Source organism: Plecotus auritus, assembly GCF_963455305.1.
Source record: "Plecotus auritus genome assembly, chromosome: 7".
Lineage (NCBI taxonomy): Eukaryota > Metazoa > Chordata > Mammalia > Chiroptera > Vespertilionidae > Plecotus > Plecotus auritus.
The window spans coordinates 2925836-2945923 of NC_137774.1; the positions used below are offsets into that span (position 1 = coordinate 2925836).

General features: G+C 58.2%; 2 protein-coding genes across 3 annotated transcripts in view; one reads left to right on the forward strand and one right to left on the reverse strand.

The window, feature by feature from the left end:
- The window catches only part of METTL23 (methyltransferase 23, arginine), a 105973-nt gene that overhangs the window by 54656 nt on the left and 31229 nt on the right, over nt 1–20088 (reverse strand). The window lies entirely within an intron of this gene.
- On the forward strand, nt 1830–13749 carry ST6GALNAC1 (ST6 N-acetylgalactosaminide alpha-2,6-sialyltransferase 1; the record flags this gene model as incomplete). The annotated part of the gene is made up of 9 exons (XM_080680871.1): nt 1830–1960; nt 9857–10550; nt 11717–11885; nt 11991–12162; nt 12343–12481; nt 12697–12800; nt 13091–13180; nt 13259–13358; nt 13558–13749. 9 exons carry the CDS (start codon nt 1830–1832, stop codon nt 13747–13749), a joined length of 1791 nt encoding a protein of 596 aa, XP_080536997.1.

Sequence of the window (20088 nt, forward strand, 5' to 3'; positions counted from 1 at the left end):
GAAGGGTCCAGAACTGAGGGCTGAGCACTCAGAGGCATGGCTGCTCCCCAGACCTCCAGAGCGGCCCCGGCCCCTCACTCCTGACGCACCTGCTGGGCGCACCTGTCCAACGGGCTGTACGCAATATTTTTTAAATGAACCACCTGCTGCTTCTCTGAACATCACAATGTTCTGTTTTCTTTTTAATATATTTTATTGATTTTTTACAGAGAGGAAGGGAGAGGGATAGAGAGTTAGAAACATCGATGAGAGAGAAACATCCATCAGCTGCCTCCTGCACACTCCCTACTGGGGATGTGCCCACAACCAAGGTACATGCCCTTGACCGGAATCGAACCTGGGACCCCTCAGTCCGCAGGCCGACGCTCTATCCACTGAGCCACACCGGCCAGGGCTGTTCTGTTTTCTTAACTGATCTCGACATCGTTTCTCGCCCTTTGCCCCGAGCAGTGTTTGTTCTTTGTGTCCCACATCGGGCAGCTAAGGGCTCCTCAGGGGCGCTGTGCCTCAGGGGAGAAGGAGCCTCGGGTCAGCTGGGTCTGGTCCCCCCTCCCCCCCCACCGCCTGAGGCTCCCTCCGGGATCCTGGCCAAGCTGCTCCCTCCCCGAGGCGATGTCCTTGACTATGAAGTGGGGCTGACGACAGTGCGCGCTCCTAGGGGGGCTGGGAGGTCGCCTGGTGCGGGGCACGCGTCCTGCCCGCTGGCCGGTCACTGCGGAGGAGGAGGCTGAGCAGCAGGGCGGTGCCTACTCTTCCAGAGTGTCTGACCCCACGCGGTGGGGGCCTCGCTCTTCCCTTTTGCAGGGGAGGCGGGAGGTTTAAGGGCCTTGTCCAAGGGCCCGGGAGGAGGGGGCTGACCCCAGGCCTCTGTGGGCAGCCCACAAGTGCTCACCAGGTTCTGTCAACTTTGTTCATCGAACAACACTGTGCGCCCCACAAACCAGGGGTTCTCAGCTAGGTCCCCTCCTGGGAACTGAAGCAATACCCGCCCGGCAAAGGACCAGCCCCCGAGATTCTGGTTTAATTGGTTGGGGGTGCAGCCTGGGCGTTAGCCTGTGTTCAAGCTTCCCAGGTGACTCCTGTGCACCTGAGATTGCGAACTGCTACCCTAAATACTGAGGATGGTCTTTTCCCTCTTAAATACATTTTTATGGATGTCAGAGAGGAAGGGAGAGGAAGGAGAGAGAGAGAAACATCAACGATGAGAGAGAATCACGGATCGGCTGCCGCCTGCACGCCCCGCAATGGGGATCAAGCCCGCAACCTGGGCCTGTGGCCTGACCGGGAATTGAACTGTGACCTCCTGGTTCAGAGGTTGACGCTCCCCACTGAGCAACACCAGCCGGGCTTTCGGATGGTCTTTTCAGAAAAGATTGCTAGGGGGCCTCGAACCTAATGGGTCCCCTTATTTTTGGCATAAAACTCACCTTGTGCCTGGAGGCCGTGCACTCGTCCGGGGTCCCCACGGGTGTGGAAACGGATGACTAAAGTAAGGTTCCTCCCATCTACGTGGACACTGATGACTAACCGTGTTTGCTTTACATGGAGTCCTCCATTCAGAGACCGGCTTCCGGACAAAGGGAAGGAGGGGGGACTTGTCTGAACAAAAGAAGTTTTCCTTCGCAGACGGGCCTGGGGCCTCCACACAGTGAAGTGGCTCCGCCTCCCCTGGCAGACACCTACACCTGCCGGGGTTCCTCCCAGTGTCCCCATGAGGACAAAGGGCGTGCCCTCCCCGGCCAGGACACCCGAGCCATTCCTCTCGCTGCTGCAGCCCAGGCCCAGGCCCCGGGACATGCAGAAGTCTCCCGAGGGCGCGACCCGCCAGCATGAGGCCCCAGCTGCGGAGACTGGGCCACCTGGGCCGCGCCGCCCACTGGCTCTTGCTTCTGGCCGCGCTGATTTTCCTCCTGTTCACCCTGCCCGCCTTCCTGAAGGAGCCCAACACAAAGCCCACCAGGTAAGACCCTGACCTTCGCCAAGCTCCTCGCCGTTTGTTAGAGGAAACGGAGACTGGAGGGAGGGCTGGGGAACTCAGAGGCACGGCTGTGCCCCCAGGGGGGACGGGGACCAGGAACGCAGCCCAGAGCCACTGCCCAGGGGAAGCCTGGGGACCGTGGAGGCGGTGGGAGAGGGGATGCCACGGGGCATGCAGGCAGGAGTTGGAGAGCCACGGGACTGGGGCTCCAGAAGGCAGAGGCAGGAAGCAATAGTATGTTCCCCCGGGACTGACTTCTCAGGCCAGTTCCGGGGTTAGCTCTCACGTGCCATTCAATGTCTCGAAGCAAAAGACTTACCCCGTGCATTCATTCCATTCACTTCATAACCATGCCCTCCCTAAGAAGCCTGTCGCGTTGGGAGGCAGCTTAAACTCTGGGCCTCAAGAATCCTTGGAAAGAATTTTCGAGACCAGTTTTCTATTGATTTCAGAGAGGAAGGGAGAGGGGGAGAGAGAGAAACATCAATGATGAGAGAGCATAACTGATCGACTGCCTCCTGCACACAAAAACACTGGGGATTCAGCCCTCACCACCCCGGGCATGAGCCCTGACTGGGAATCGAACCATGACCTCCTGGTTCATTGGTCAATGTGCAACCACTGAGCCACACTGGCCGGGCTAGACCAGTTTTCTTAGAGAATAAACACATGTCCAGCAGTGAGAGACCCTGTTCTGTCTAGACTCCACTTTTAAAATTGTGTTTCACTCTTCTTAAAGTCTGACAGCTATGCTTGTTCTCATGGTTTACAAGAATACAGAAAGGTGAAGCAAGAAGAGAGGGTCTCTTCATTACACCCCATCTGTATCCACTCTTCTGGAGTGACCACGCTTTTTTTCTTTTTTTTTTTTTTTAATGTATTTTGTTGATTTTTTACAGAGAGGAAGGGAGAGGGACAGAGAGTTAGAAACATCGATGAGAGAGAAACATCCATCAGCTGCCTCCTGCACACCTCCTACTGGGGATGTGCCCGCAACCAAGGCACATGCCCTTGACCGGAATCGAACCTGTGACCTTTCAGTCCGAATGCCGACACTCTATCCCCTGAGCCAAACCGGTTAGGGCTGGGGTGACCACTCTTAATACCTGGGTGTATATGTAGTTATTATGTTATTGCAGCTAATACTTCTGTAGAATTCTCTAGATGCCGGGCAGGATCCTAAATGCTTTATGTGTATTAACTCACTAATGCTTATGATTATGAGCACCCTGGAACGCAGAGAGCTTACGTGAGTCCCCCAGTTCACCCTGCTCGCAAGTTGCAGGGCCAGGATTCAAACCCAGCATTTGGGTTCCTGTGCTCTTTACCGTGTGCTCGGCGAGCCCTCACGGGGGTGAGCGGAGAGGTGGACAGGTAGGGAAGTAGGTGGGCGACAGGTGGATAGATACACATTGGTCCACAGGTCGACTTCTTTTTTTTTTTTTAATATATTTTATTGATATTTTACAGAGAGGAAGGGAGAGGGATAGAAAGCTAGAAACATCGATGAGAGAGAAACGTCGATCAGCTGCCTCCTGCACACCCTCCACTGGGGAGATGCCCGCAGCCAAGGTACATGCCCTTGACCGGAATTGAACCCGGGACCCTTCAGTCCACAGGCCGACGCTCTATCCATTGAGCCAAACCGGTTTCGGCCACAGGTCGACTTCTTAAGTCAGCACTCGTTCATGGACATCCTTCCCCGGGCCTCCTGCAGAGCTGCTCCCTTCTTCATGGCTGTATAGTATTCCACAGGCTGGATGTAATCTCTTTAATCAGTTCCTATCCACTGACACTTGGGTTGTCACTCGTTTTTCCCCACACCAGTGTATCCTCACGTTAAGTATTCCACTAGGTAGATTTCTGCACGTGGCCTTGCCAAGACAAGGGCTGTGTTCACATTACCATCAATGCTCCTCTGAAAAGCTTACATCAACAGGTGCGCGTGAACTCTGACCTCTGTGGAACACTGACCGTCAGCACTGTTGAAGCTCTCCATCTGCTGATCCGCCAAAGTGTGTTCCTCTTTTTAACTGGCGTTCCTCGGGCCACTGGTGCATCTGAGGATCCTTTTCGTTTCTAATCTTTGTATTTTTCTACGAATTACCTGTTCATAGTTTTTTTGTGTGTTTTTTTTTAATTATCTTTTTTTTTTTTTAATTTGTAGCAGCTTTTTGTGTGTTAGGAATAGTAATCCTTTCCTATCATATGTGTAACCACCCTCCAAATGTTTTCTCCAGCCTGGTATTTGGGTTTTCGTTTTTATCGCATTTTTTATGGTATCTTAGGTCACACACAGATAATCTTAGGGAGATGAACTTTGTCTGTCTTTTCCCTTATGGCCACTGGACTTCGTGCATTCCTAGGGAAGTCTGCCCCAGTCCAAGATGATATAAATTGTCTTCTATATTTCCCACTTCCGTTATGTAAGCTCAAATAGTGACTCTGCCTGAAATCTATTTGCGTGTACGTGTAAATATGGGTTTGTCTATGTTGGAAGTCTTTTGATTGTAAATGACAAAAACTCGACTCAACCTGGTTTACATAAGAAGGTCAGGTGCGCTGTCCCGTGAGGCTCAGCTGGCTGGGTGTCCCGAGCACCGGAAGGTGGCCTGTCTGACTCCCGGTCAGGCTGTGGGCTCAATCCCAGTTAGGGGACATGGAGGAGGCAGCCGATTGATTGATGTTTCACTCTCACATGGATGTTTCTCTCTCCCTCTCCCTTCCTCTCTCTCCCTTAAAAAAAAAAGAAGAAAGCCAATAAGTAAGAAGCTAAGGGAGGGAGAGAAGCTCAGAGAATGAGTGTTTGGGGCGCGGCCCTCGGGGAGTGGGAGTGGGGAGTGAGCTGCACAGGAATCGTGACCAGGGTCCCTGGCCTCCTCCCCCGCCCAGTGCTCCGTGCCCGGGAGTCGGAGGGAGACCCGAGTACCCGGCACCTGTTTCTGGTCCGGAGAGTTCTAAAGGTGGACGGGGGTGGGGGTGGGCACTGTCCCTGGGGTCGTGTTCCTGGAAAGAAGGCCAGTGCCCCCCGCCCGCCCGGGGTCTGCACAGCCCAGGATGCTGTGGAGGGCAGCTCAGCCCGGTCCGTGGAGGGATCCGAGCCCCAGAACCGCCCAGGTGCCCGCTGGGGCCAAGGAACGGGACCCCAGGAAAGTATTAACTTGGGGACACCGAGTGCCGCCGGGGCAGAGGGACACATGGTCCTGGGGGACCTGTGTGAGGAGACCCTCAGGGCAAAGGAGAGCCCCCCAGGAAAGCCACGCTGACCGACCCTGCCGAGACCCCGAGTCGGCATCGCACAGACGCCCCGGCCTTCAGCTGGGACTGCACCCCCGCCCCGGACGGGTGGCCACTGAAGTGCTCACCCGGGAGAGCTGGGCTCTCAGAGGGAAGGAAACATTCTCCCTGTCTGACGGGGTCCCTGCTGCCCCTCCTCCCAGCTTCCCAACCGCTCAGCCCCAAGCCAGGGTCTTGCCCCTCGCCGGCTGGGGTCAGGGGTCGGGGATGAGCGGGTGGAAAGCTTTGCAGCAGGTATGCCATCTGGAGATTTAAGCTGGCTCAGATTGAATTGGGCTTTAAAAAACCCTCCTGTAATTTTGTTTCCACTGAATATATATGTGTGTGTGTAAGGCTTCAGGCGGCAATGCGTTTTGAACATACATACATGTATGTATCCTAATTCACTTACTCAGCAACTGAGCATGGAGCCCCTCTGGGCCAGGCAGGGCTGTGGGACGGAGCCAAGCAGCGTCCCTGGGTAAGGAGCACGCTCCGCGGGCACAGGCAGACCATGAACATGCAGCGATTTAGTCTCGGGTTTCCCGCAAAGCACACCGACTCAGGGCGGGCCAGTCCCGCATGCCCTCGCCCTCTGCCCCGCCGCCCACCCCCCCCACCACCCGGGACTGGAGCCGCCGCACATCTGCCATTTATTTTTAGGAAACGGCGGGGGGTGGCGGGGGAAGGCCAGGAGAGTGACACGCACACAAAGCCGTCCTTCACACGCAGGGAAAGCTATTCCTGGCCCTGCTTAAGGATGCGGACTCCTGGGGGCGGGGGGGGGGGCCCTCTGAGAGGGAGAACATTTGCCAAGGTCTCTGCCTGGTGCCTGGGGCTCCGTCCACTCCCACACCTGTCCTCTGTTCCACTCTGTTCCATGCGTGCCTGTACCCAGAGGTGGGCGCGCAGAGGATCAGAGCTGGAGGCGGTTTGCAGAGAGTAACCAGGCTCCGGGGTCTGTGTGAGCTCTGATTATTCGTTTACAAAACGAGAGGAGGAGGCTCGGAAGGTTGCGTGGGGGATGTGCGTGGTCGCAGCAGGAGGGGTGAGGAGCCACCCTGAGTCCAATGTGGGGCAGCCTGTGGACAAGACTCTTCCAGCCAGCGCACAGGGTGGGCGGAGAGAAGGCGGCGTCCGCACCGGCCTGGGACGGCACATGTTGGCAGCGGGAGCATCGCAAGGGAGAGAGCGAGCCGTGGCCTGAAACGGGAAAAGGCCGCCGGGGTCGGGGGAGGAGGCTGAGTATCGGTGAACAGAAAAGGCCGCCGGGGTCGGGGAGGAGGCTGAGTAACGGTGAACAGAAAAGGCCGCCGGGGTCGGGGGAGGAGGCTGAGTAACGGTGAACGTGGCGAACACCAGCCCCAGGCCCGGCCTCGGTCACTGACCGTCTAGCAAGCCTTCCGGGTGGATACTATTGCATCCTCCACCTCCTGTACAGATAGAGGCGGTCAGGTCACTTGTCCAAGGTCACCTGTCACTTCAGCTCAAACCCAGCGGGCTAGCCCCCGCGCCACGCCTCAGCCCGGACCCCAGGCGGGCATCACCCCGCCCTCTATCGCAGCCGCCGGGACACGAGGCCGTAGATCCAAAGTGGTTGTTTTTTCCTGAATTTCCTGTGGTGGGAACCAACCGTCTTATTTGTCTCCACTTGCCAGTCATTTGAACGGGGCCGGGGGCCAGGGCAGGGTCACGGGGTACTGTCTCTGGCTACCGCATTCCCTTCCCGGAAAGACCGCTGTCTCACCAAGGCTTCAGGCGGCAGTGCGTTTTGAACATTCAGTCTTGTCTTTGCTCCCAGGTCCCCCTCGTGTGACGTATACTTAAGAACTTAGAGGGAGGCCCTGACCGGTGTGGTTCAGTGGATAGAGCGTCGGCCTGCGGACTGAAAGGTCCCAGGTTCGATTCCGGTCAAGGGCATGTACCTGGGTTGCGGGCACATCCCCAGTAGGAGGTGTGCAGGAGGCAGCTGATCGATGTTTCTAACTCTGTCCCTCTCCCTTCCTCTCTGTAAAATATCAATAAAATATATATTTAAAAAAAAAAAAAAAGAACTTAGAGGGAGCCCTAGCGGGTGTGGCTCAGTGGATAGAGTGTTGGCCTTCGGACCAAAGGGTCCGGGTTTGATTCCAGTCAAGGGCACATACCTCGGTGGCAGGCTCCTCCCTGGCCCAGGCCCTGGTCGGGGCTCACGCAGGGGGCAACCCGTCGATGTGTTTCTCTCACATGGATGTTTCTCTCTCTTCCACTCTCTCTTCCACTCTCTCTAAAATCAATGGGGAAGTACTAGTATCCTCAGGGGAGGGTTCACAAACAAACAAACGAACAAAGAATTTAGAAGGAGGAGGGTGCCAAACTGTTGTCTCATTTATGGAATAGAGCAGTGTGATCCCTGCTAACGATACATTCATTTTCCAAAGTGCAACATTCATTTTCCAAAGTGCAACACTTTATACTTTAACTAGATCAGAGTTAGGAAATTAAGTTGCTTCTGGCTTGGCTGTGGTCCATGAGTGCTTTGCCTGGCCCTCTGAACTACGGGCTCTCAATGAAAAAGGTCCCCCCGCCCGCCCTCCACCCCAGCCCAGCCCAGCCCAGCCCAGCCCACTCAGCATGCGGATGGGAGCGATTTGAACATTCAGCAAACACTGTACCTGAGACTCGGTAATGCCTGGATAAACACCCGCTTCCTTAGTAATCACAGGTGTGTTTAATTATAGGGAATTAAAATGAAATATAAGGGCGTCATGTTGTCACTACCTGGGTCATTGCTAAGACTTCCCGTGAAAACAAATGTGGCATTTGCAGGCTGAACGGTCGGGCGGGGGGAGGGGGGTGGCCGCCGTCTCTTGCCCCTCGATGGGCCCGCAGAGAGGGGCCCGGTGCTGTGTCTCTCCAGGGCCCACCAGGCAGCTGGTGCTGTGGGGTGACAGGTGGAACGGACCAGACCACCCGCCTCACCTCTCCCCGCTCACAGCCAGGCCAGGTGCTTGATGCTGGCCAGGAAAACGTCAACTGGCCTCTTGGGGTTTGGGGACGGGAAGTGGAGGCGAATCCAAGAGTCAGCCCCGTAGCAGCAGCTGTTTGCCAAGTGGGGTTAGCACCTCGGCTTCTGGGTTGCCCTTGGAGCCTAAGCTCAATTATCAGCTTAAAGGGCAGCTCAGGGAGACGCGTCCCAAGCTCACGCACTCCGTCTCTCTCCTGAACAGCAGCACGGATCCATCGCCGGCTTTCCCTGTGCAGTGGCTGGCATGCTTTATTTTTTTATAAACATATTTTTATTGACTTCAGAGAGGAAGGGGGTGGGAGAGAGAGCGACAGAAGCATCAATGATGGGAGAGAATCATCTATCAGCTGCCTCCTGCCCCACAATGGGGATTGAGCCCCGGTGGCATTCTTTCAGAGTGAATACTCTGGGGGTGTCAGCCATTTCAGGAGCCAGTGACCCCCTCTTTCTCTCTCTCTTTTTATTTTATTTTATTTTTTTAAAATATATTTTATTGATATTTCACAGAGAGGAAGGGAGAGGGATAGAGAGCTAGAAACATCGATGAGAGAGAGACATCAATCAGCTGCCTCCTGCACACCCCCCACTGGGGATGTGCCCACAACCAAGGTACATGCCCTTGACCGGAATCGAACCCAGGACCCTTCAGTCCGCAGGCCGACGCTCTATCCACTGAGCCAAACCGGTTAGGGCAACCCCCTCTTTCTCTTGAGACTCATGTCCTTCTATGCACAGGGTGGACCCCAGGATGTCACCCATTGTGTTACCTAGACCCCTGGCCGGGGATGGAGAAAGGACCCAAGTGGGTGAGAATCTCGGCCCCCAAAATGCAACATTGGGAGCATAGGAAGCCGACAGTCCCCAGAACAGGCGCTGGGGGTGGCCGTCCCCCACCACCACGTGGGCTGAAGGGCAGCGAGAAAGAGAGAAGGAAGCCGCCACAGAGGACCCGGGCCTCCGCGCCCTGGTTCTGGACCCTCTGAGAGGCTCAGTCACTCCGGCTCCTGGGCTCCTCCGGACACTTGCGGGCAGCGCCTCGGGTGAATCTGTAAGGCAGGCCCTTCCCAAGGCTCTGGATGTCAAGGTCAAGGTTGGCAGCCCTGGTCTTCACATAAAAGCGTCTCTTCCCCTTGTCTTCGAACAAGGTTGCCATTGTTCCCTACACTTCATTTAAAAACAAAACACCAACAACCCAAGGTCGGCGGAAGGGCACAGTCACGCAAATCCAAGTGCCAGGTCTGAGGCACACAAACTCATTCTTAGACCTCAGTCTGGAGCAGTGTCCCTGGCAGCCCCGAGAACCCGGCAGAGAGGAAGGGAGAGGGGGAGGGAGAAACATCAACGGTGAGAGAGAACCACCGACCGGCTGCCTCCTGCACGCCCCACACGGACCCCCACTGGGGATCGAGCCGCAACCCGGGCACGTGCCCTGACGTGACCTCCTGGTTCAGGGTCGGCGCTCCACCATGGAGCCCCGGGCCGGGCTGGGTTTCTTTACGGCCAGCGGGGCTTCCCAGAGGGCGAGGCTTCCTCTGGCGGGTGGGGATGCAAGCTTCTACCCCCTTCACCCTTCATCAGGCGTTCTCTGTCCCCAGGCATCACAGGATAGAGAAGACTGAAGAGAGGTGGTGGGGGTCACTGCAGAAGACCACGGCCCCGGCGCCCCCCGTGGACAGGAGGGCCCCCACCCACGCAGGGCCCGTGCAGGAGAGTAGCACGCTGGACACGCACCCTGAGGCCACGGGCTACATGGAGGCCACGGGCCACATGGAGGCCACGGGCCACACGGAGGCCACGGGCCACACGGAGGCCACGGGCCACATCGTGGCCAGAGCGCCCGGCACAGCCAGGACGCCCGGCACAGCCAGGACGGCACTGTTCAGGAGTCAGGGCACCACGGTGGGCACGCCGTCCCCGCGCGGTCGGGCTGGGGGGCCGGCCCCCCCTGGGACAGGGGCACCGCGGGTTCTGGATGCGAGGACAAGCGAAGGGAGGAGGGACAAGAACGAGACATCGACGGCCGCGGGGACAGTGCCGGCGCAGCCTCGGGCACCCACGGCAGGGACACCCATGCTGGAAAGTCGGGCTGAGGTGCTGACCCCCACGGGAGCAGGGTCACCCGCGAGGAAAACCAAAGGAGTGACCACAGCGACGGCCGCCCCACACGCCACCCCTTCCCGGAGCCCCACCACACGGACCCCCCCCAGGCTGCGGGCCGCCAACTTCAAGGCCGAGCCCAAGTGGGACTTTGAGGAACAATACAGCTTGGACGTGGGGGGCTTGCAGACGGTGAGTTTTGCCAGGACCCCTGCCCTCTGCCTCCGCCTCCGACGTCCCTCCTGGCACTCAGCCCACCCCCCTCCTTCGCCTCCCAGGCTCCGCTCCTAGGCTCTGCCTGGTCCCACCCCCGGGGTCGCCCCATCCTTCCTTCCTATACCACCGCACCGGGGAGGAGGAGGCGGGCCCCACGGGAAGGTGTGAGCAAGGAGCCCCCGGGCTCGGACAGGCAGTGCCTGGCTGTGTGTGTGCTTCGTGCAACGCCAATGCGCAGCGGCTGGTTTCAAAGTGCAGGGAGCGGGTCCACAGAGGCTGTCAACCGGCTGACCAAGCGCGACCTGCTCTGGGGTTTGACCCCCAACCCCCAACCTCTGGTGGGTAGGAGGCGGGGGGCAGGGACTAACAGACAAGAATACCCAACTTGGTGCCGGCCGGCATGGCTCAGGGGTTGAGCTTCGCCCCATGAACCAGGAGGTCGCAATTCAATTCCCGTCAAGGGCACATGCCCAGGTTGCAGGCTCGATCCCCAGTAGGGGGTGTGCAGGAGGCAGCCGATCCATGATTCTCTCTCATCATTGATGTTTCTATCTCTCTCTCCCTCTCCTGTCCTCTCTGAGATCAATTATATATGTATGTGTATGTGTATGTGTATGTGTATGTGTATGTGTATATGTATGTGTGTATGTGTATATGTGTATGTGTATGTATGTGTATGTGTATATGTATATGTATGTGTATATGTATATGTATGTGTATGTGTATATGTATATATTGAAGAATGCCCAACCTGGTGCCCAGCGCTAGCGCCTGGGAATGCCTTGTCTTCTGCATAGAGGGGTCCCACCTCCCCTCGCTCCCATCCCTGAGAAATCACCACAGGAAGCCACACTGGGAACATGCACTCTTACACATCATTCTACCACGCCCAGGGCACCACACGGGCCGCCCCGTCCCTGGCTGTCCCACTTCTCTCGCGCTTACAGAGGTGCCTGGCCTTGAGGCCTTGAGGGCCAAGAACGGCCGCCCTCGGGGAAGCCTCAGGACCGGCAGGCCGCCCGCAGGAGGGAGGAGGTAGCAGAGGCGGTGCCTTCCCCACTTTGAGGCCTGCTCTCCGCCCCCTGCGCCCGGTCCGGCCACGGCCCCCCTGGCCGCCTGCCTGACCCGCCCCGTGCGCTTAGGCCTGCCCCGACTCCGTGAAGGTGAGAGCCTCCAAGTCGCTCTGGCTCCAGCATCTCTTCCTGCCCAACCTCACCCTCTTCCTGGACTCCGGACACTTCAACCAGAGCGAGTGGGAGCGCCTGGAACACTTCCCCCCGCCCTTCGGCTTCATGGAGCTCAACCGCTCCTGTGAGTGCTGTGCCCTCCGCCAGGGGCCTGGGGTCTGCCTCCTCCCTGGGGGCCGCCAGCCCTGGCCCACCCCGGGGCTCTGACTGGAGGGCCCCCCTGTTCCAGTGGTGCAGGAGGTCGTGACCCGCTTCCCTCCGGTGGCCCAGCAGCAGCTGCTCCTGGCCGGCCTCCCTGCCGGGAGCACCCAGTGCGTCAGCTGCGCCGTGGTGGGCAACGGGGGCATTCTGAACGACTCCCACGTGGGCCAGGAGATAGACGGCCACGACTACGTGTTCCGGTGAGCCCCCACCCCCACCCCGCCCCCCAAGCCTCTCCTACAGAGCCTGGCTCTCCTGAGCGCGGGCCGGGTGTCCAGGCCTGTACAGGGCACCTCTCCTCCATCCTCCTTCCTCTCCACACGCGGATCCCTCTGCGCCCAGAGCTCTGTCTGACCTCTGACGGCTGTCCTTCCGCACAGATTGAGCGGCGCTGTCACTAAGGGCTACGAGCAGGACGTGGGCACGCGGACCTCTTTCTACGGCTTCACCGCCTTCTCCCTGACGCAGTCCCTGTACCTGCTGGGCAGCCGGGGCTTCCGGCACGCGCCTCTGGGGCAGGTGAGCAGAGGGATGGGCCTGGCCGGCCAGCCTCCCGAGAAGGGAGCGCACAGGTGCGACAGGGGGCGAGCGTCCTGGTCTGGCGTCTGCGGTTGGTACAGGCTCCGTTCACAGGGAGGAGGCAGGGGTGCGGGACCAGGCCTGGGAGCCGCGGGGGGGGGGGGGGGCAGGCTGGAGGCAGAGCCGGGCCCCCAGCCCCGGTCCTTGGTCCCCAGGACATCCGCTACCTGCACTTCCTGGAAGGCACCCGGGACTACGAGTGGCTGGAGGCGCTGCTCCTGAACCAGACCTTCAAGAAAGGCAGCCTCTTCTGGTTCAGGTACCCCGCCCCCCTCGCCTGGCAGTGCCATGTGTGCGTGTGTGTGCGTGCATGTGTGTGCGCGCGTGTGCGTGCGTGTGCGTGTCCATGTGCGTGCGTGCGTGTGTGTATGTGCATGCGCGTGTGTATGTGCATGCGTGCGTGCGTGTGTGTGCATGTGCGTGCGTTTGTGCATGTGTGTGTGTGCATGTGTGTGTGCATGCACGTGCGTGTGTGCGTGGTGAGCAGCTGCGAGGCGGCCAGGCCCCAGGGCGGGAGGAGACCGAGCCCGGTGGCCCTCCTGCCCACAGGCACAGGCCCCAGGTCGCCTTCCGCGAAGCCCTGCGGCTGGACCGGTACCTGCTGCTGCACCCGGACCTGCTGCGCTACATGAAGAACAGGTGGGCAGCGCGGGCGGGAGGGCGGGCGGGCGGGCGGCGCTCCTTCCCGCAGCCTCCTGACCGCGGGGTGTGTTCCAGGTTCCTGCGCTCGCGCACCCTGGACACGGCGCAGTGGAGAATCTACCGGCCCTCCACCGGGGCCCTGCTGCTCCTCACGGCCCTGCAGCTCTGCGACGAGGCGAGGAGCAGGGCGGGCGGGAGGCACGGCCCCGGGGTTCCCCCCTGGCTTGGGTGTGGGCGCATCCAGGGGGCTGCACCCAGACCTGGAGGCAGGGGGAGGGGCGGGGCGGGGGGGGGGGGGCACCACAGCGCGCACAGACCCTGAGAAGAGGCCGGGAGAGAGCGACACGGGCGTTTCCCCTCCAACCTCCACGCAGGTGAGCGCCTACGGCTTCATCACCGCGGGCCACGAGCGCTTCTCCGACCACTACTACGACCGGTCGTGGAAGAAGACGGTCTTCTACATCAACCACGACTTCGGCCTCGAGAGGACGCTCTGGAAGCGGCTGCACGACGAGGGGATCATCCGGCTGTACCAGCGCCCCGTGGCGCCCCAGCGGAAGGTCTGATGGGCCCCTCGGAGGCTCGGCCAGGCCCCAGCCCCTCCGGGCCTGGGAGGGAACATCGTCTGTCCGTCTGTCCGCACCACGAGGGACGCCCTGAGACGGCCGTGACTGGCGTTGGGAGAGCTTGGGAAGTTGCCGAAGGTTCTGTCCCGGGATGGGGAGGACAGGGCGCCTTTCTTTCCTTTTTCCTTTTTTTTATCCTCACCAGAGGGTGTTCCCCATTGATGATTGGGGGGAGTGGGAGAGAGAGGGAGAGACAGAGAGAAACACCGATGTGAGAGAAGCACATCGGTTGGGTGCCTCCTGCTCATGCCCTGACCAGGCCCAGGCCCGGGAGGAGCCTGCAACGGAGGTTCGTGGCCTCTGATCGGAATCGAACCCGGGAACCTTCGGTCCGCAGGCCGACGCTCTATCCACTGAGCCACCCGGCTAGGGCAGGGCCTTGAGAAGGAGGAATTTTAACTGAACAGATCTCCGCTGAAAACCACCCTCACTGCAAAAGCTATCGGCACAGAGGCAAGAGCGGACGTGATGGGAACACGGACCCGGGTGTGAAGTCCGACCTCCTCTTAGCAGCGGCGAAGGCTTGAAGTCAGCTCGCTTCACTCCAGACTGTCCGGGGCAGCGATTCCCAGCCGGTGCCGCCACCAGAACTTCTAGAACACGCAGTCCCTGGCTACACAGAGGCGCACGGACCCTTTTCCCCTCAGACCGTAATGAAAACACGACCACAGGCCACACTACAGTAGCCGGCCAGCCGGCGCCAAGGAATCACAATTACACCTCTTTTTTTGTTGTTTTTCTGTCAGATCGGCAGAAACCATACCTTTTGGGTGAGCTGCCGAATTTCAGTCGTTGGTTGATGGGAGGCCAGAGATGAAAAAGCCTGAAGGTCGCTGGTCTAGCGGACGCCACGGGGGTTATGTGACCCGCCGCCTTGTCTTTGACACTCTTGGCCGGGGCGGGGCGCGGGGGGCTGGTGGAAATAAAATAAAATCCACGGAGATGCAAATACATGTTGTACAATGGGACACGGGTAGCTGTCCCCGTGGGGAGTGGCCCGTGTTGTACAATGGGACACGGGTAGCTGTCCCCGTGGGGAGTGGCCCGTGTTGTACAATGGGACACGGGTAGCTGTCCCCGTGGGGAGTGGTCCGTGTTGTACAATGGGACACGGGTAGCTGTCCCCGTGGGTAGTGGCCCGTGTTGTACAATGGGACACGGGTAGCTGTCCCCGTGGGGAGTGGCCCGTGTTGTACAATGGGACACGGGTAGCTGTCCCTGTGGGTAGTGGTCCATGTTGTACAATGGGACACGGGTAGCTGTCTCTGTGGGTAGTGGTCCGTGTTGTACAATGGGACACGGGTAGCTGTCCCCGTGGGGAGTGGTCCGTGTTGTACAATGGGACACGGGTAGCTGTCCCCGTGGGTAGTGGTCCGTGCTGTACAATGGGACACGGGTAGCTGTCCCTGTGGGGAGTGGCCCGTGCTGCACAATGGGACACGGGTAGCTGTCCCCGTGGGTAGTGGTCCGTGTTGTACAATGGGACACGGGTAGCTGTCCCCGTGGGTAGTGGTCCGTGCTGTACAATGGGACACGGGTAGCTGTCCCCGTGGGTAGTGGTCCGTGCTGTACAATGGGACACGGGTAGCTGTCCCCGTGGGGAGTGGCCCGTGTTGTACAATGGGACACGGGTAGCTGTCCCCGTGGGTAGTGGTCCGTGTTGTACAATGGGACACGGGTAGCTGTCCCCGTGGGTAGTGGCCCGTGTTGCACAATGGGACACGGGTAGCGGCCCCCGTGGGTAGTGGCCCATGTTGTAATGGGACACAGTCAGCTGTCCCCGTGGGTAGTGGTCCGTGTTGTACAATGAGACACGGGTAGCTGTCCCTGTGGGTAGTGGCCCGGTTTGTACCTGTTAGTAAATGCACTTTAGCGTCCCTGACGGGCCCAGCATGTGTGTGTGCTCTGGGCTCTCCCTGGAACCAGCGTCCACATCGTACTGGCCCCTCATTCACGGACGCGGAAATACCAGCCTTGTGCACGGGTCACAGGTCTCCCCCGTGAGAAGCTTTCCTTAACACTCTCCCAGGCGGTGTCTAGTCTGCAGCATGACTCTCAGCGTGTCCGTTTCACAAAGGTTTCCAAAATCGCTGTGTGTGAGACGCCCGATGCAACCAGGACTCGTTTTCCTTCCCTGTCATTCTTCCATTCTCCCTGCATTTCCTCAACCCCCACGAGGAGACTCTGGGCTAAAGCAAAGCCATGTCTGTTCATCTTCTTTGAGCTCTAGCTCCAGGGTTTGGACTCTGAAGCCCAGAACCCCAAGGATGCTAAACAGAGTTTCTAGTACCAATAGGACTGATTTGCTTTGCTGGAAATGGGTGCAGTACCAGTTCAGGGCAGTAGGTGGCGGCATCTTGGCGCACCATTCTCTTCAGTGCGCAGCTTTTTTTTTTTTCCCCCCCAGGTTTTCCTAGTTCTTTTTTAAAAAAAAAATATATTTAAAAATATATTTGTATTGATTTCAGAGAGGAAGGGGTACTCCAACCCCCCTCACCCCTGGAAGCCAATGCCCCTCACTGAAGGGGTGCAAAGGCCCTGCCCCCCCTTTTTTATTTCTTTATTGGTTACGGTGTTACATATGTGTCCTTATTACCCCACAACCCCCCCTAACCCCCCCACTCATGCCCTCACCCCCCTGTTGTCTGTGTCCATTGGTTAGGTTATATGCATGCATACAAGTCCCCCTTACCCCACCCTCCCCTACCCTCCCTCTGAGGTTTAATGGTCTGATGGATGTTTCTCAAGGCCCTGCCCCTTGCCTTAGGTCAGGACAATACTATGGTGTGACCTACGCTTGGGTCCCGAAGCCTAGGCTTTCCCTGAGACCGGTCTTGATTGGGCCGTAGCCCCTCCCCCTGCAGTCAGTCACATGCCTGCCATGCCTCAGGCTCTGCCTCCCGGCCCCTCCTGGTGGTCTCTGCCCCACACGGCTGTCTCTGCTCCTGGGGATAAGCTGGGCGCACCTTTAGCCGGACATCCCTTTGCTGCACACGGTCTCACCCCGTCACCAAGCCATTCTTTCCTGCGATGAAGACTGTCACCCAGAAATACATGCCGGACTGGCTTTCTCGGAAGCCTAGTTCTCTCACCAATTTGAAATAAGACCTTCACAGGGACACACAGTTCAAGGAGAGCAGTTTTCGTACGAAATAGCTCCTACCCTTTTCCTTGACCCAATCCAGCCTGGACCAGGAGCCCCACGGGCTTTCAAACCCCAGGCCTCTTCCCACCAGGAGTGAACTTGTAAGAATTCAAAGTCTGGCCCTATCTGTTTGGTTCAGTGGATAGGGCGTCGGCCTGCGGACTGAAGGGTCCCAGGTTGATTCCAGTCAAGGGCACATGCCTGTGTTTCGGGCTCGATCCCCAGTGGGGGGCAAGCAGGAGGCAACCGATCGATGATTCTTTCTCATCATTGATGTTTCTCTCTCTCTCCCCCTCTCCCTTCCTCTCTGAAATCAATTAAGAAAAAAAAAAAAAAGAATTCAAAACCTGGTCCAGAAATTGTCTTTTACCAACAGGGGAGCCACAATGTGTCCATTCAAGGGTGCAGCATGTTGGATCTATTTTTTTATATATATTTTTACTGATTTCAGAGAGGAAGGGAGAGGGAAAGAGAGAGATAGAAACATCAATGATGAGAGAGAACCATTGATCGGCTGCCTCCTGCACGCCCCACACTGGGGATGGAGCCTGCAACCTGGGCCTGTGCCCTGACCGGGAATTGAACCAGGAATTGGACCTCCTGGTTCATAGGTTGATGCTCAACCACGGAGCCACGCCGGCTGGGCGCACCGTGGGTCTTTCCTGAACCACAGCCGCTCTCCTCCTGCCTCCTTTCCGGGGTCATGGATCAGGTACCCACACTGTTCCTAACCCGTCGGCCGTGAATCGGCTTTGTTCCTTCCTCACATTCCTGTTTCTAAAGCAGCAGATTCGGAGGATTTTTTTTTTTTAACATATTTTATTGATTTTTTACAGAGAGGAAGGCAGAGGGACAGAGAGTCAGAAACATCGGTGAGAGAGAAACATCCATCAGCTGCCTCCTGCACACCTCCCACTGGGGATGTGCCCGCAACCAAGGTACATGCCCTTGACTGGAATCAAACCTGGGACCCTTGAGTCCGCAGGCCGACGCTCTATCCACTGAGCCAAATCAGTTTTGGCAAGATTCGGAGGATTTTGTTAGATTTGATCAAATACTTGAATCGATACCCCTCCCCTGGGAAACTGACCTTTACATCATTTTGCCACCGACATTCCCTTTCGCCTAGGCCGCATTCCATCTGCTCAGACCAGTGTCTCTCCCCTCCGGACCTGCCCAGGATCCAGACCAGCCGTGGGCAAACTACGGCCCGCGGGCCGGATCCGGCTGTTCTATCCGGTTCTCTTGCTCTCCCCTCCGCTCCTTTACTTTGAATTTATATTAGTTCACACAAACACTCCATCCATGCTTTTGTTCCGGCCCTCCGGTCCAGTTTAAGAACCCATTGTGGCCCTCGAGTCAAAAAGTTTGCCCACCCCTGATCCAGACCCGCCCAGAGAACTGCCCGCCGAGCGTCCTTTAAAACCTCCGACGCCCTGCGCCGGGGTGCTGGCGCCATTTGGGGGCTCAGCCCACCTGCTTTCCAGATGACCTGATGGATTTCTAGTTTTTACCACTTTCAGCCTCGTACGCACCTCCTTCGGTGACCCTAACCGATTTGACAGGTTCCAGTGCAACTCACCATGGCCGCGCTTCCTGCTCGCCCAGCCCTGCTCCCCCCCAAGCCCTAGCTCAGCAGCATCTGTCCTGGCTCTGGTTGTGTGCGGAGGCTCCGGGGGGGTTCTGAAGTTCATGAGAAGGGGTGGGTGACAGGGTGCAGACGTGGCCCCTGGGGGGGGGTTGCTGCAGAAAGCGGGAGGGTGACGGAGCAGGAGCAGACGTGGCCCCTGGAGGGGTGGGTGCTGCAGAAAGCGGGAGGGTGACGGAGCGGAAGCAGATGTGGCCCCTGGAGGGGGGGGGTGCTGCAGAAAGCGGGAGGGTGACGGAGCGGAAGCAGATGTGGCCCCCGGTGGGGGGGGGGGTGCTGCAGAAAGCAGGAGGGTGACGGAGCGGGAGGGAGGTCTGTGCCAGGTACGGGAGGTCTGGGGCTTGCTCTAGGGAGACTGGCAGTGGTCCCAGCCGCCTCGCCCGGCCCAGTTGTTGGCACCTAAAGCAAAGGTCACCTGGAGGCAGGTCCCAGGCCACGCCTGTGCTCCCAGAGGGACGGCCCCCTACACGCCTGAGGGTGTGTGCTTCGTCCTCAGAGCTGTTTGCCAATCAGCGTACCCTCACACGGATTGTCACATTCTGGGCAGGGGCACCCAGCGGCAGGGAACTGTTGGGGAGTGGGAATTTTTGAGCATGCTTCCTCCTAGTGAGAAGGCTAACGCCTATTTTGTAAAACTACTGTTTGGAATTCTCTGCTGTTTTTTTAGACGAACTCTTATTCTAAAAAATAACTTTGCTTTCTAGCCTGCTTGAATAATGAGGAAGATAAACTTAGCTGTCTGACCTTGTAGGCCAGAGACTAGAGATGCCCATACTCTCAATGCCATGCCAGGTGCATTTTTTAATTGGATAGAACTGTGTTGTTTTCAAGGCCAGCAGCGAGATAACCACTAAGCACACAGAGGGCTGGCTCTTTAATTAAGGAAAACTGCTTTGTTTTAAATTGTTTTAGACTGTTTGCTCTGCAAAAAAAAAACAGGATGTAGTGAGTGGGTTTAAATACGGTCGGACACAAAGGGTCGGGGCTGCTCTCTGATCTCCCTGAGTGGAGAGGGGACAGTCGCCGGCCGGCAATAAAGGCTCCCTAAATTTTAATTTGGTCTGGACTCCAGTGGTCTTTACTCGCGTTCGCACTACAACAGGAACCAGGCGACGGAGGCCTGGTCCTGACCCTGCACACGCACATGCCAGGCACCACGAGATCCCAGAGCAAACGGCACACCCAGGGCGCTGCACCCCCCCCCACCCCCCAGCTCCCACCACGGGCGGAGCTGACTCGGGAACAGCAGGCCCCGCACTCCTGAATGACGGGCGGGCAAACCATGGGCACGGCGCCCCGTGGGGAGCAGAGAATTCCTCCCCGGGGCGCTTCCGCTTGGATCTAACTTCGCTGGTTGATTTGGGGGCGTCACCAAACGGCCATGGTGATCGGCACCTCACAGTTAGGGCGAAGGAGCTGGACGCACACATCCAGGAGGCGGGATGCGAGTGGGGAAGAGGCTTGGCAAGCGGGCGGGGGCTCAGGT